The sequence below is a fragment of the Anneissia japonica genome, unplaced genomic scaffold (genome assembly GCF_011630105.1).
Source record: "Anneissia japonica isolate Jap-2015-1 unplaced genomic scaffold, ASM1163010v1 scaffold25213_len355544_cov161, whole genome shotgun sequence".
Lineage (NCBI taxonomy): Eukaryota > Metazoa > Echinodermata > Crinoidea > Comatulida > Comatulidae > Anneissia > Anneissia japonica.
Window position 1 is genome coordinate 252,491 of NW_022755918.1, and position 16,976 is coordinate 269,466.

Here is a 16,976-nt window from a genome sequence, read left to right on the forward strand (position 1 = left end):
TTAATTGTTATATGTATTTATATATTTATAGCCTATAATAATTATATTCTTAAGTGGTGTGAGTGATATGATGATTATGTGGTATTATGTTTTATATTCTGACTATTGATGGGATACCTGTAATGACTTTTCCCAGATATAGCATCAATGGTACTATAATGTGCTAACTTTGGTTTTCTTTTAATAAATAGACGGCTCCCTAGTAGCAGCCGTATTGTTATTTGTGGTAAAATGGTGTACCTTTTCAATAATCAGATCAAGGATTTCTATTATTAGATGTGTAATTACCCCATTTGGAATCATCGAACAGAAGATTGTTAATGACCTCTAAATTGCGACAGGCCTAGGCCTGATTTTCATTTGCCGGGCCTGTCTGTTTGCGGAATTTATACTCTAATAAAACTGTCGTCACAATGTAAGAATCGATTATCGATACAGTACTACATGAGGTCTAGACCTATATACTTGGAATTTCCCCCAGCCCTTCACGGGGATAAAAAGGCAGACTTACGACCGTAATATATTATTTTATTTATATTATTAATATAATTATATTATTTATATATCATTACTGTTGTGTTAACTTTACATGAAAAGGAATACACATTGAAACAAAAGAATCAAAACTGATTAAAATTTTCTCATTTTGAAGGGTATTATTAAGCCTATTTATTTGATTTATACTATATATATATATATATATATATATATATATATATACTATATATGGGTGTGTATATATAGGCCTATATATACTATATATACATAGGCCTTGGTCTTTATATATAGGCTTATATATATAAATATATTATATAGGCCCTATATATATATATTACTGTATATAGTATATATTATTACGAGTGTTTATTTTATTTATTAGCCTACTTGTATAGAAGTACATGAAAAAGAATCATTAAAGCATAAGAAAGAACAAAAAACTGATTAAAATTTAACATATTGAAGGATGATGTTTCTATTTTTATTCAAATTGTTTTGATATTTTTTAAATTTTATTAGAATTTATAGGACACTAAAGTAGGATAGTTTTTCGTTTAGTGATTACAATAATATATTTTGCTACATGGCTATATATTGAACTGAACACGAGGTAAGCCTCAACTTGAGATGAAACATTTTTTTTTTACGTGATTTGAACCAAGAAACGCTGTGAGTGAGAAGACAATCATTTTCCGATCAACCACGATCTTAACCGGGTTAGCTAGAATATGCGAATGTTGTCGTGCTGTGGGAATGCTGCGTTAAAAAACGTTTTTTTGGATGTGGATTCCCCTTGCTCGCGTCACCCTTGCCATTAAACCGCAGATGGCCCACCTCGCATTCTGCGGTTGAATCAAAATACAGTACTGTATACTGTAATTATATTTTTAATGGCGTAGTGAAGTGGTGGTCTCGTATGCTTATAATCGAGATTCCAAGAAGATCCCTAGGAAAGCGTTTGAAATCTAGAACATAAACATCAGTATTAAATTTCCCCTTTACGTTATTCATGTGGAACCAGCGTTTTAAAATTCCTGGCAACGTTCCCAAATTCATCCGAGGGACGCTCTTAATAAACAGAAATAGCACAACACAAAAATTGTATAGGGTAACGTTACTACATATTTGGCTATTCTGTTTTATTAAGTTACTAGGCCCATCCATCTACGGTTGCAGTCTTGCTAGCCAAGAAATACTGTAGAGATTGAAGTATAAGTGGTTAATCTTCCCTGGTGTTCAGATGTTATCCAAAAATAAATAAATTTCAGAAACCACAATTAGTTTAAACCGTTTCTTGTCATGTGATATACATTTACAGAGGACATTGATAATGTCGTTAAAGAGGGCGCCAAACATGTTATTTAATTCAAAAGGGAATCAAGAATAAACTCCGCGAACAAAAATAATAATTTAAAAAAAAATTCCATGGAAAAAGTTCCCCCACGTGTTTTCCGTTTGGGGAACTTTTTCTAACAATTGATTAGGACCTTTTCGTTGATAGGCTATAGGCCTATGTTCGATAGATCTTTCATCATTGCTCCTTTATTAATAAAAAAAAAAAAATGATAATAGTAAATGGATAATGTGTGTATTGTAGGCCTACATAGCCTGTTTGAAAAGCATTATCTGTCACTGGCGCTTAAACATAAATATAAGAATTAATGATTAAAGAGGTAAATTTTCAGGAGTGTCTTTAGTTTATCAGAGAGTTTAGGAGAGTTCCATATTCGTGCGCTGTTTCTACTATTAATCTAATCTGCAGCCTCTGGCTAACAATGCGGGTGTTACACCATTCCGAAATCCGAAATAATGGATAGGCTCAAATCGGGAGATACTTTCCGGTTGCGTCGTATGTAGGGGGTGGGGGAGGGGGAGGGAAGTGTAAAGCATTTTTATAGAAACCAGGCTAAGGTTACTATTTGTCATAAAACATAGAACAAATCTCAACAAATCAATAATTTAAACATTGAGCTCATTTAAAAGGATCGAGAGTTATCTACTTATAATACACTTACACTTTCGATACAAAGATTTTTTTTTTTGCTAATTTAAAGATCATAGTAGGCTATACGACAAAAAAACTCATTTTACAGTGCCATTAATTCATGAGTCTACATAGAATGTGGTATTATTATACATCGATCAACTAAACTATTAAATATTGAAATTCCTCAAGTTTAGTTCATCACATTGTAATAGGCCTACCGTAAAACCTCGAATAGAAGCCCGGGTTTCTTTTTTATGCGACCTTTGCATGGGCTTCTTTCCGAGATGGGCTTCTTTAGCTTTCGGGGCTACTTTGCAAAATTAAGGAGGGAGCTTTTCAAATGGATGCTGTCAAATTTGGGAATTTGTACTATAAAACAATAAATAGGGTCACTGTAACATCAGCCTGTATCATGGAGCGTAGGCCTATAAACCGACATTAAATCACCTAAACTACCGGTACTGTATAAAACAAGCGTGTTTTTTAATTAATTAATTTATTTATTATTTAAGTTTTTGAAATTCGTAGGCCTACAGTGCATGTACCGTAGGCCTACTTTAAAAAAAAAAAAGCCCATTCTATCTTTAAAAAAGGCCCATGGGCTTCTTTTTGAGATGGGCTTCTTTTTAGTAGACTACTTTTACAAACTAAAGAAGGTGGGGGGGGGGGGGTAGTGCTTAAATTTGAGATGGGCTTCTCGAGATGCGGCCCATCGGTCTTCAATTCGAGGTTTTCCGGTAATGGAATGACAGAGGGCGGGCTTCTCAAATCCCTTATGGCTAAAGAGATTATAGGCCTACTGATGTCTTATAATTTATTTCAATCATTTCTTTCATAAAATTTTTATCATAAAATAACAACAAAAACAACAACAACAATAATAATAATAATAATAATAGTGCTCGCATTACACACAAGGTAGTTTGCAAATTTAAATAGTTAAACATAGATTCATAGTTTATAAATAACGAGTGACAACGATTTTTTAAATTAATAATCACTTAAGTACCTACCTAGATAATAATAATAGTTACGTTCAACTTTTAAAATTATAGTTATAGGCCTAATAGTCTATAGTTCCGTGGGGTTGAATAAGATAATATGGTGATTTTTGTTCAAAGACCCCGATCTGAGTCCGAAACGTCCGAAAAACAATTAATTGAACCAGGGACCAGTGTCTGAAAGGTCATCTCTAATGCTCAGCGCGCACATATGGTTACAGTACATCTCTGCTGAGAGGGAACTCGGGAGAATGTGGGTTGTGGGACCAGTTTGTGGGACATGCACGTATTCCTGGCTATTGAATCTCAGGTTCTGAGTTGTCAGTTTTAAAGATTGATTGACCCTCCCTCGATAGTTCCATTGGTGAGAAAATATTATTTTCTTGTTTTAATTTATATTTGATATTTGAAATCATTTGTTTACATTTTCTTTGGAAATCAGTGTATTGGACGCTTAAGAGGATAATCACCCTTTCTTTTTAAGATTTTTGTAATAAAGAAAGTAAGACCCGTGTTTAAACGTTACTATTTTTGCACAGTGTCACCCTTAAATTGCTGCAGTCATTAAAAAATATTAGTGGTAGACCTAGTTGTTAACATGATGCATAAAACTAACCACTTGTTATTAATCACCATTATTTTTCGATCTTGTTTTTGTTTATCTTTTTCCTGCTTTATATATGAAGCGCATTGAGGTTTTATGCATAATTCGCTATATAAAAATAGATTTATTATTATTATTATTAGACCTATCATTTATTTGGAATCCTTTCGATAAGAGCAATCAAGTGTTTAAGGAATTTTAAGGGTTTTTCCAGATTTATCAACAGTTCGCCTTTACGGTAACGCGATAGGCTGATCGCCTGAATGCATTAAAAATGAAATAAATGTTATTTAATACTGGATTTAATAAATATAAAACTTTTATTTAATTTTTTTCACTTCGATTCTATTCCTATCACAGCAGAGGTCCAGGGTACAAGAGGCCTTACATTGGTTCGTCCATAATGCACCTCAATGGTTCGTCCAATTTCATGTTTTACACTCATCCAATCCAAGCACACACACTCAACAGCAACACTGTGAACTCTGATATCGACCTTGGTTGTTGTTACTAAAACTACGGAAAAATGGCTGAAACAGGCGAAGTTACTACTGTGGTAAAGAATGTATATTTTCTACCTTATTATATGTATATTATAAGATAAACTTCACCATACATCCTGCATAATTTATCTTCGCAAGCCCTGCACGCATCATTCCTCCAAGCACTGCCATCATTTCATCCTGCCATATTCATGGCCTGCTAGGTCCGCTGCTAGGCCAGGGCAGAGAAGAGTGCGAGAACTACACAGATAGTGGTCTTGAGGCCTGCGCTGTGTCTGTACTGAAGACTGCTGTAGTGTAATAAGTATCATGCCTTAATAGGATTATACCATACACATTGATGAAATATCATTGGTACCTATCCGCTATCCTACTACTTTACTGGGAGAAAGTAGTTACCATAAGGAAATAAGTAAAAAAAAAATAATGTTTCAAACTGAACTCGGCTCTACCTAAGTTACATAGGCCTAGGTGAGGTCTAGGCGTTAAATTATGCTTAGCCTAGTAGTAAGGGCCATAGCTAGGCCATAATTAACAGCTATAGTACAACTCTTAAAAAATAAAGTAAATTTTAAAAGGACCTAATATTTGGAAATTAATGGAAATTTCATTTAATTAAACATAGAATATTAAATCTATCATTTGGTACTCAATTACTTATTATATGCACACTTCTCAACTGAACTGTAAAATATAAACTACAAATATATACCGTGGAATCTATGGATAATGCTGAGTTTTAGATTAAGTAAACGGGAACGTAGAAAGGATACACTCATCCCTGAATGTCGTCATGTACGTTCTACTGTGAATTTATTTCAATTTTTTACGGTGCGGAGATGTCAAAAACACAAAGACAGACGCACCATTGTTTAATACAGTATGTCAGTCCTTGTTCTGGCCTGAATGTAGATTCGGCTGACACCGTTCCAGATTTCAGGAGAGAACATAATGCACAAAGTTCAGACATGCGCAATTAACTTTACGTGATTTCAATATGTCTTGCGTCATCAAAAGCTGCTTAATAATGTTCAATAGCAATGGAAACTCCCTCCCCATTCCCAATGAATCATTTCATTTTCAAGTCTTTTTGTTCTTGTTCGTTTAGCTACCTTTTTCGAAAATAGTCCTTTTACCTTGCTCCTTTAGGGCAAATAGAATAATTTATTAGATTATCACTCCCACCTGCGTTAAAAAGTTTGGAAATATTGAATTTTTTTTTTATTTTTTTATTTTTTTTTGCATTATTTATTTTAACTGCATAAAAACAACTTTGCAAAAAACAAATGCTCACAAAATATAAAGTTGAAAATGCAAAGCCCATTCCTTAAACTTGTTGTTTACTGTTGCTAAAAATAAACAGCTCGCTAACTGCAGCTAAAATAGACAACACCGCGGACTGTCCCAAAGAGACCTGTAAGCTGATCGGATCGTTAATTCACAGAGCGAAGACCTGGTGTTCCACAGCTGCGGCTAAAAATAGGCAGCACCGCGGCCCGTCCCTAAAGAGACCCCGCCCAGTGGGCTGATCGGATCGTTGATTCACAGCATGAAGACGTACATGTTCCACAGGGACTCTCGCAGTTAAAAAGAACTCGTTACATCATACATTACAAGTGGGTGGTCTTCCTTGTGATGGGTGTGTTTGGTTGGATTGGTTGTTGTTGGGCAAAAACTAACTTACGACGTCAAGAAAGAAAGTTTAGGCAAAGGCTGGCCTAGCTTGAGGTAAAGACCAAAGCTTAGGCGCCTATAATTTGTTCCCTTCCCTTTGATGCTCGAGTAATTTTTTTCAACGGAATATAGGCCTAGTCCTAGTTTTGGATAGGCCACTGAATAACAGGAAATCCCCAGGTATAACCCCGTTCCCCCCGCCCAAACCCTCCAAAAAAAAAAAAAAAAAAAAATCTCCCACCCTCATCAATTTTTTTTTTAAAGAGAGTGATAATCTAATATTTTTTTCTATGTGCCCTTAGAGTGTAAGCGTGTGTAAATCTCTAAATTCATTCACTTACAGGCCTACCGTGCTTTAAAATACATTTGCCCTTAGCAATCTACAATATGTGTACTACCAAGTAAGTATTGGAAAAGAAAATCTTGAAATAATGAATGAATGAATGTATTCAAAACTTATACTACAGACCCCTAAAGAAGGAAACATTGCAACTGATGAAGCTGGCAGCCCAGCTGAACCAGGCCAAGTTAATGGTGAAGTAGAACAGGTCCAAAAAGTAAGATCTAAGAAACACAAAAGCTTATTTCTTTTAAACTCTGGCATAAGTTTTAGCACTCTGGGGTAACGTCTAGATATCGTAATACAAAGGGGGATTCTGTTACCCTGTGTTCTCCCGAAGCCATTTTAGCCGTCAAGTTTACCGATAAATATAACTGGCCAACACGTACAAATTTGTGTGTGTAAAATTTTTTTAAACCACTGATTAGGCCTAGGCTGGCCTTCTTTCAATAAATGAACATCATTCCAGTCTATGCCTTGGCTATGAATGTATGTGTTGTTTTTTCAAGTCATTTAACCCCACTTGAAAGACCTCATACTGTGCGCGTACCTGAATTTTTATGAACAAATTTACAAATAAAAATGTTTCAATTGGGATAACAGAACTAATTATGAAAATTATTGACCATGAAATTTTTTGACTCGGGCTCCATCACTCGTTGGTATTCAAGCAATTTCAATTATCAAATTTTGTAATCACATGAACACATTTGTTGTGGACAATAGAAAGAATCATAAGCACATTGCTCTTAAACTCCTTAGGATGCTAAAAGGGACAAGACTCCTTCACCAAGTCCTTTAGATAATTCATCTGATGATAGTAAAACAGCCCAAGTTCAAGAAGTACAAGTGGTGCAGCAAGAAACAAATGCAAAGAAGAAAAAGAAGAAAGGTTAGATTTCATTTATAAACTATTAAATAAAATTCAATATTTAAATTGAGACCTATTAAACTGGATTGCTGGATGGCTGTGTTTGATGTGTAAGAAATATATATTTGTGCATTTTTTTTTAGGACGGGATGCAGAGCACATGAGCAGAGCGATCATACAGGCACTGGATGGACTTGACACCCCAGAAGAGAAAGTGACAGCACTCAGCAAGAAGTATGCAGATGTGGTAAGTTCTGCCTCTACTTAAATACTGTCTCTTATACACATCTAGATGTGTATAAGAGACAGAGTTTAAATATGTATACCCTATGCAATTTGTTTCAGTGGGTCTGTCATCCAGAACCTATACCTGTCAAAATTGAATGGAGGCCACCCCCCAAAAAATGCCTAACCGGGACCTTCTGCTGTTTATGCCAACGCCTTATAACCAAAAAACAACTCAATACCCCCCACATCATTTTAATTTTTGTTATGTTGTTGCGGATCCAGGAATTCGAGGCACATTCACAGGCGAGAGTCTAGACCACCTCAGCCCCAAATTTATGATGATATCACCTCTAGTTGGTGGGAAATGGCCCTCTCAGATCTAAACATCTATATTATTATTTTATATAATGATTCATTAGATCCTGAGGGCAACTTACAGTATCACTCTAATGCTGCAGAAGCTAATTTATATTACTTTAGTTGTGATACATTTTTTGTTAACCTTTCAGGTAATTTATTGTGCATCATTTTTTAAACTTGTAATCATTGTCTGTGACTTCTTTATTTTATTATACCTGGTAAATCATTTTTTTTAATGTTTTAGTTACGAGAACATCGTGAGTTGCAAGGTAAGCTGAAACTGCAGCAGCGGCAAATGTCTCAGCTACAAAAGGAAAGAGATCATCTTCAGAGTGAACACGGCAAGGCACTGTTGGCCAAGAGTAAACTGGAGAGTCTTTGCAGAGAATTGCAGAGGCACAATAAAACAGTGAAGGTATGATTTGTCTGTAGCAAGCACATGTCAACACCCATGTGGAAAAATGATTGGAATTCTTCATGTAGCAAGATTATGAATTTTCCCCCAAGGAGATAAGGGGTCAATTAGGATATATTTGGGTACATATGTGTGACACCATGCTTCTAAAAGAGGGCCTAAGTACATTCCTTTTCATTCATTCAATTTATTGAAATCTTACTTAATATTTTCTTTACAGGAGGAGAGTTTGCAGCGTGCAAGAGAAGAGGAAGAAAAGAGGAAGGAAGTCTCTGCTAAGTTTCAGGTAAACAGATTTTGAAATTTGTATATTATTGTAAATATTGCATTAATGTAAATGAGTATAAAAGTGACAGTTGTTAGATAAAATATGCTGGATATCTTATTTAAGACATAAATGTCTGATGTCAGAAAAAAAATAAGAAAAACATGACAAAAAACATGAACAAACATTGTGAAACATTATATTTGTTTCAGTTTGTCTAAAGATTGATATTTTTACAACATTATTTTTAATTTAGCAAACTATCAATGAAATCACATCACAAATGCAAGAAAACCATGCCAGGAACATGAAACTTAAAGAAGAGAACCTAGAACTGGCCACCAAACTCAAGAATTTAGTTGAGCAATATGAACGAAGAGAAGAGGTATGAAACTCATCATCATCATCCATCATAAATTTCAACATCATCAGATCGTCATCATTATCATCATCATCACCACCATCATCGTCACCGTCATCATCATCATCATCATCACCATCAGGATCATCATCATCTTCACCACCACCACTATCATCATCATCATCATCATTCAACACTGATGATCAACAAATGATTTGATTCTGTCGATATTTTCATTGTAGTTTCTTTCTCAGGTTTTATTACCATCTCCAAATATGTGTAGGTCATAAGAGTCAATTGTAATTGATGAAAGTTACTATGTATCATGGGCAAAGAAAGAACTCCAATTTAATTTAAATTATAATAAATGAGAGTGTATTTAAATTTATAGGAAATTGATTGATTTTTAACCTATTATTAATATGAAGTTTATGTTGCATTATTAGCATATTGATAAGATGCTGAAACATAAGGAATTGGAGGCTCAGTTATTTGATGCTAAACTCCAGCAAGCTAATTTGACACTGGCAGAAGAAAAAGAAAAACACATTCGAGAGAAAGCTATTGTAAGTAAAACTGATTATCTGCAGTTAAAAAATTGAAAAAAAATAAATATGTAAGAAAAAAAATGTAACAATCAAATGAAATTAATCGTTTCTATTTACTTGAGTTCTACAAAACAAATTTTGTTTCATATTATTTAAATAAATTTTGTTTTTCACTATTCAGCTTCTTAATGAAACTGCTGATGTGCATCTAAAATGTGAGGCATTAACAAAGCAAGAAGCCCAACTGAAGTCCCAGGTATGAATTTGACCCTCATTTGTGTGTTTTGTGGAAGCATGTTGCGCAGTGTGGATATGATTTTCCAATCAAAAGATCTGTGTTCACACTATTAAATTTTATACAACAAATAACTGTGATTTGCCCATATATGGGTGTGATATGACATCATCATGTCTATATATGGCAAATGTCAGATATTTGTGACATAAAATATAATTGTGTTGACAGGGCCTTAGATACATACAGTAGAACCTCGATTTTACGTACGGTACGGGACCAGAGGGCGTACGTAAATTGGGGGATTCGTAAAATAGAGGTTGGGTTAAATTTGTGGCTAATTAACCTTTGACCTAATACGTACGTAACGCTCAATAAACGTAAGTATGAACGAACGATGTTACCTAGGCTAACCTCTAGGCCTACGAATAAAACCATGTGTTTAGTGTTTTTATTCATCACTTTACAATGTCATAATAAAGTGTTCAAATAAAACCATGTGTCTAGTGTACTAATTCATCACTTAATATCTTTTATTTAACTAAAGAACATGAAAATATTGTAAGATTACCTATACGACAAAGGTATAACTTGGGAATTCCCCTTCATGCCTATTCTAAACAACAGAGGTATGGTGTTGTCTGGGCCTGTTCAGACAAACTAAAACCATGTGCGCTGCTCTGGGCGGGCGAGCCAACCAATTAGCGTTCGTGTGCGTGAAACAGCAACCATGTGCTATGCACTGGGCGAGCCAACCAATTAGCGTTCGTGTACGAAACTATGTCTACTCAGCTTCGTGTAGAAAATTCGACCAGACGAGTTTTTCCATGGTTGCCACACGAAGCTAAGGAGGAAAGCAATTATTTTGAGCACCATCGGTAGTTGTTCATCTCACTCAGTTCACGTGGTTTTAGATTATAACAACCCGATATTAGACTCAATCAACATTGCTGTTTAATGAAAATACGTTGCATTATGGTTTGTTTATTGTTATAATTTATTGTTATAGTCTTTTTACTTATGGTTGCTCTGAAAAGGGCCGTTTGTTTTGAATATTTTCGGGGGTTTTTGATGACGTCATTGTCGATACGAGGCGTACGTAAAACCGAGGGTTCGTATAACTGGGGTACGTAAAAACGAGGTTCTACTGTACCTGGTAGAATATTAGCGACCATGTGTAAATATTTTCAGCACAAATAGAAAACTCTTTCATATTGACTACAGTATATATCCATTGTCCAGGAAACTAAAACATTTTGAGCTTGCATAAGGCGTATATAATTGCATTAAAAAAATAAAATAGATATGAATGTTTTATAATTATTATATTCTTTAACAAATTTATTGAGATTTTCACTGGTTTTTTGGGTTTTTTTTCTGTTTTTTTTTTTTTGGACAGCTTGGTGTTTATACTGAGAAGTTTGAGGAATTTCAAACAACGTTGACTAAAAGTAATGAGGTTTTTCAAACTTTCAAGCAGGAAATGGACAAAGTAAGATTGATGTTTATTATTGAAGTCACATGTTATTTAATATATCACTGAGTGATGTCATATTATTAGAAATAATTGCTCTGTCAAAAACTCTAAAGCTACACATTATTTTTTTTTTCTGAGACTCACAGTGTTTGAGAATGAATTTTGATGGAGTAGCACATACTTCAAACAAACAGGGAAAGGCACATGATTTGTTTGGTCAGATATGTGTGAAACAACAATAAACCAAATCAATGTCAGATCTTATTATCTCCATAGTCAGATCAAACAAAGCTCTGTGCACATATATTTTATACATTTAAAAAAATACTTTTTATTTGTCATCTTCACAGTATGGACTTAATTGTCAATTTATGGACTTAATTGTATTGTACAATATCATCAGGAAAAATGTTTTTAAAACTTGGAATCCAAAATGCAAGGCACTATATTAATTCTAAATTAATTTTTAAATTATAATGCAGCCTTTGTATGGTCATCTTTAATAATAACAGTTTTGTAGAATAATGATTTTATCAAATTCAAAACTTTAACATTTTTGTTTGTTGATAATTTATTTTTAGGGAATGACAAACATATAGAACATATCGGTTTTAATAGACAATAAGACAGAGGCTGAGAATTACCCATTACCCAAATGAACATCACAATCTGTTAATGATCATCTTTTTATTTCTACTTTATACAGCCACAATCATTAGTTATAGGAATGTTTTGAGAGGTTATGCAAAAGAATACCCGAAATTCACACTTAAATGTTGCAGTCGAATGCAAACTTATTGCGTCTACTTTGGTTTGGAAAAGTAAAAAAAATATACACAAAATAATAGTATTTTTTAACCATAACATAACATTAAATATTGGTGAAGATGATTCTAATTCTTTTGTAATGATGTGTTGTTTTTTTTTGTAGATGACTAAGAAAATCAAGAAATTAGAAAAAGAAACAAACATGTGGAAGGTGCGATGGGAAGGAAGTAATAAAACACTTAAGCAAATGACAGAAGAGGTGAGATTTTAAAACATTTATACAAAGTAAACTTAAATGATAATTTAAAAGGAAGTTATTTTTAAATTAATTGTATATCTTTGTACTAATTTTAAACTGTGATAGTCTGTAGATTATATTATTGATATTGATTGTAGAAAATAAAAGTGAGGAAAAGAATAATGTCTTTCTCCAATCTTTTTTTATTAAGTTCATACATGAGTCCATACTCGGTTGAGCTATATTAGTTTATTTCTAAGAACTCAACTATACGATTTTCGAGTATAGTGGTGAAAAGATAGGTAGGATTACCAATTACAATATTAAATATATATCAGCACAGGGGCGGATAAACAATTATGTAAACGTGGGGCACGGATTTCGTGTAGGCTTGTATTTTTTTTCTGTGAAAAAACTTCAAGACGGCAGTAACAAAAGGGGGGGGGGGCACATCCCCTGTGTTTCCATTCTAAATTTCCCTCTGCAACATATATATTTGTGATATAAAACATTATATCTATAACCTTCTTCTTGTTTATTTCCCTTTAGAGAGCATTAATGATTAAAACAGTAACTGCTCAAAAAGCAAGGATAGAAAAACTTGAGAAGCTGTGCCGAGCATTACAGGCTGAAAGAAACGCTATGGTGGATCAATCCAAGCTGGATGGTATGTCATGTAACATAAGGCACTTCCTTTATTGGTGATTTTAAAAAAAAATATCTTTTACATCTGTTATTATACTTTGTTTAGCGAACCCACCGCCCGCCAAAAAGGATGATTTCAAATGAAAATAAAATTTTATTTTTGGCCAATCAGCACACCCGCTACCATGAAAAAAATGGAAATTTCAGAAAAGAATTAAAGTTTTCTTTCTTTTCATTAAGCCTGCCGCTGTTTTCAAATCTCCAAAAATATGATATGTATATTTCCTCCTGATTATATAAATTTAAAGCATTTAACTATCCCATTACTACACATTTACATTCACCAATAAAATTTTATTTTTATTTTCTACTGCTTCTGGGTGTTTTTGACAAAACTATTTGCTAAATAAGAAACAAAATTTTATTTTAATTTTTTTTCCGCCCTCTAATGATCTTTAAAAAAGTAAGTTTGCGAAACAAAGTATAAAAAAAGTCTTGCCATACCAACTACACTTACTTATCACATTGATGGAACTATGTGATTATTCTAATGAATGTATGTATATGAGTGCAATCGGAAGAATATTTTCATTTGTTGAAAGATGGTCTATTTCATTCAAAGACGTAGTGTGAATTGTAGCCTAGTATAGCAGCGTAGCTTAAGTTGGCTAAAATGGTGGTAGCCACTGTGTGTGCGCTGAAACGTGGAGATCCTTTGGACCTCAGTTCAATTCGTCGCTCACATCACAAACTAACACAATCAAAGTAGATTGTGTTACTTCGTGAAATCAAGAAAGCGCGTCAAAATACAGGCTGTTGTTGTTAAGGACTTTTTGTGTGGTAAAGAATACAAAATTGCTTGACAACCAATACGCGCTCGTTTTGACGCGCTACTGTGATTTCACGAACTAACACAATCTGCTTTGGTTGTGTTAGTTCGTGGTGCGAGCGACGAATTCTATCTGCTACTTTTTTTGTGTTTTGGCTAGTGGGCTGAAACGCCAGTATAAGGAAGCGTACCATCTTTTGGATGAGACGCTTAAGCAGTATGTTTTATTGTTTTATTGTTGGGATTGTCTCCGGGTGTATTGCCTAATCACCACCAGAAGGACCCCACTGGAAATAAGGCTTAGTGTTAACACTAAATAAAGGCAATCTAGTCTTTTGTGAAAATTTTCAATTGGTGAACTGCCCTTCGTAATTTAAGCTTTTTAACTATTTACTTTGCAGAAGATCAGACACCTGAAGAAATGTCATCTGTAAAGGATGAGTTGGGTTCAGAAATGCAAGATGTAACAACAGCGGAGACACAAGATGAAACAACGGTGGACACACCTGCAGAAACTTTAGTTGAAAAACCGCTTGAAGATAATGGAACACCATCTGAAACTGCAGTTTCAAGTGAGCTAAGTAGCGAATGCAGTCAGTCTGATGACACTAAGCCCGAAGATACTAAGCCTGAAGACACTAAACCAGAAGACACTAATCCCGAAGACACTAAACAAGAAGACACTAAACCAGAAGACACTGAGCCTATAGACACTGAGCCTGTAGACACTAAACCTGAAGGCACTAAATCTGAAGACACTAAACCATGTTAGCTAGGTATTAATAATTTGACATCTAAGATAAATAGATGATATCAATTATCAGTCATGTAATTTAATAATTAAAGACAAGCTGAATTATGAAAAACATACATCATCAAATTATACACATAATCAGTAGATGCCAAGGAATGTCTGCAATAATATCTTAGTATTAGTATTAATCACAGGCACTGGAGAGTCGATTCTCAATCGATGGTCTGAGGAACAATCTAAATGTTTATAGATCCCTGCACATGTTGACAGAGACATTGCTCGTTCACAAACAATGTATCAGATATTAAACAAATTTACTCTTCTGAGACATTGTTCTTGAACAGTGTTTAGTTTTTCTCATTTATGCACTAGGCCTGTGTAAATAGAAGAGCGTGCTGGACTTTACATTATGTAACTGGAGGCATTACCTCATGCCATCAATTTGGTCAAAACATTAAAGAAATAGATTTTTCCAGGGTGTCCATCAAATTTACCAACTGGGCAATCGGAACATTCATTTAGTGTCAGAAATACGTACAAGGAATCATACAAAGACATAAATTTAGGTACGTTCACACTGTTGCTTAGCAACAACATCTAAAGCCCTGTTCACACTATCAACTGTTATTTGACAAAAACATGCGACATGCCTAAATATGGTCATGATGACATCACATGACCATATATAGGCACATCAGGACTATATATGGGCATACATCAACAAAGAAAATTTGATAATCTGGACAGAGCTTTAGGCTGGTACTTAGCAGGAAAGTTCATTGTGAAAGAATTTAATTTAAATTTGCATTGTTTCTCTTGTCGTTTTACATAGGCCTAGTCAACTTTGTCCTTTGAAGACCCTTTGTAACATTAGTCAATGACCTGATTTTGATGTAGTTTTTGTTTTTTTGTTACTTCAGCTGGTCTTTAAGTAATCTTACTGGTTCCTCATGTGTCCTTCATTGTTGTTCCCCCGGTTCTGCAATGATTTACATTGTTGCAGTTACCGACAGAATTTTCTCTTGTTAGTGGGCACCAATTAAGTACTATGATCTAAATACAGGAACAAGTATACTAAGAGTTTTTGATCACGTTTGCTGAAATAGGTTTAGAATTTGTGATGTTTATTTACTAATACTGTGTGAACGTGTCCACCTCATTCTCATGAAATAATTAATAAGTATTGAAGTGTGCATGAGTGAAGGAAAAAGTGCTGATTCCGTAGCAGAAATAACAACGAAATAGCATGAATTTTTGTTTATATATTCTTAAATAGAATTCACATTATTTTCTTTTATTTTTTTGTATGCGAGCATAAAATATTTACTTGTTTTTCCCAACAAATACAAATTTATGTTGAAAAAATCAACCACAAAATTTGGTGTTTAGGTTTCAAATATTTAATATTACATGTATTTGAATAAAAAAAGGGAGGGAGAACATATAGATTGAAAAATAAAAACATATTTTAAAGTACTGAGCAATGAGCTGTTAATAATAATCCTCCACAAAACCTTGAAAATAACATACAGTTAATTGTGTTAACAGAACAGAATTGAACAGAATTCAAAATCTCCATCAAGTTTTGTTTATCAAAAAGAATAGAACCAACTTTAAAATATTTGATTTAAAATGATAGAAAGTATATTGCTATATAGATAGTTGATATATTTTCAAGATAATTTTGTAATTAGGTGGACTATGCAGTCATTCAATGAAATTCTTTTCAGAAATAAAAGTGATTTGATATTAACTATCAACTGTTGTTTCTTTTTACATTGTGCTCTGGTTTCAAGTAGACATGTTTAAAAATATGATGGTGGTGATGATGGTGAAGATGATGGTGATGGTTATGATTTTTGTTTATTTTGTTTCAGTAAAAATAACGTTAGGTGCTGCGTTTATTCGATGGCGTTGGGTGGGTTTAGCGAACCCACCGCCCGCCAATAATGATGATTTCGAATAAAAGATTAAATTATATTTTTGGCCAATTAGCCACGAAAATATTAAAATTTCAGAAAAAAAAAGATTTTCTTTATTTTCATTACGCCCACTGCCGTCTTGAAATTTTCAAAAATAAGATATGTATATTTCTTCTTAATATATGAATTTAGAGTATTTAATCATCCCATTAATATACTGTTGTTTACATTCACCAATAAAATTTAATTTTATCTCCTATCTATAACATCAAACCAGATTTTCTTTTTAATTTTGTTTATAACGCATCGTTTCATTCTTTCTGTCGAGTTACTGTTAGATGCGAATGAAATAGAAAATAGCTAGTATGACAACATTTTAAAAATATGTCAAATTATGAAACCTGCTGTTCTTAAGCATCTTGATTTCTAATTACTAATGCCCTAAATTTACCG

At 33.8% G+C, this 16,976-nt stretch overlaps 1 protein-coding gene across 1 annotated transcript; it reads left to right on the forward strand.

The window, feature by feature from the left end:
• The first annotated feature begins 4,493 nt into the window (after nucleotides 1–4,493).
• Nucleotides 4,494–16,361, forward strand: LOC117123779 (alpha-taxilin-like). Its single transcript, XM_033269793.1, has 13 exons — nucleotides 4,494–4,646; nucleotides 6,735–6,824; nucleotides 7,370–7,499; nucleotides 7,622–7,725; nucleotides 8,311–8,481; nucleotides 8,702–8,767; nucleotides 9,003–9,131; nucleotides 9,554–9,673; nucleotides 9,837–9,911; nucleotides 11,290–11,382; nucleotides 12,299–12,394; nucleotides 12,923–13,040; nucleotides 14,249–16,361. The coding sequence occupies exons 1-13, from the start codon at nucleotides 4,617–4,619 to the stop codon at nucleotides 14,617–14,619; spliced, it is 1,593 nt and encodes a 530-aa protein (XP_033125684.1). The 5' UTR covers nucleotides 4,494–4,616; the 3' UTR covers nucleotides 14,620–16,361.
• Nucleotides 16,362–16,976: the final 615 nt, after the last annotated feature.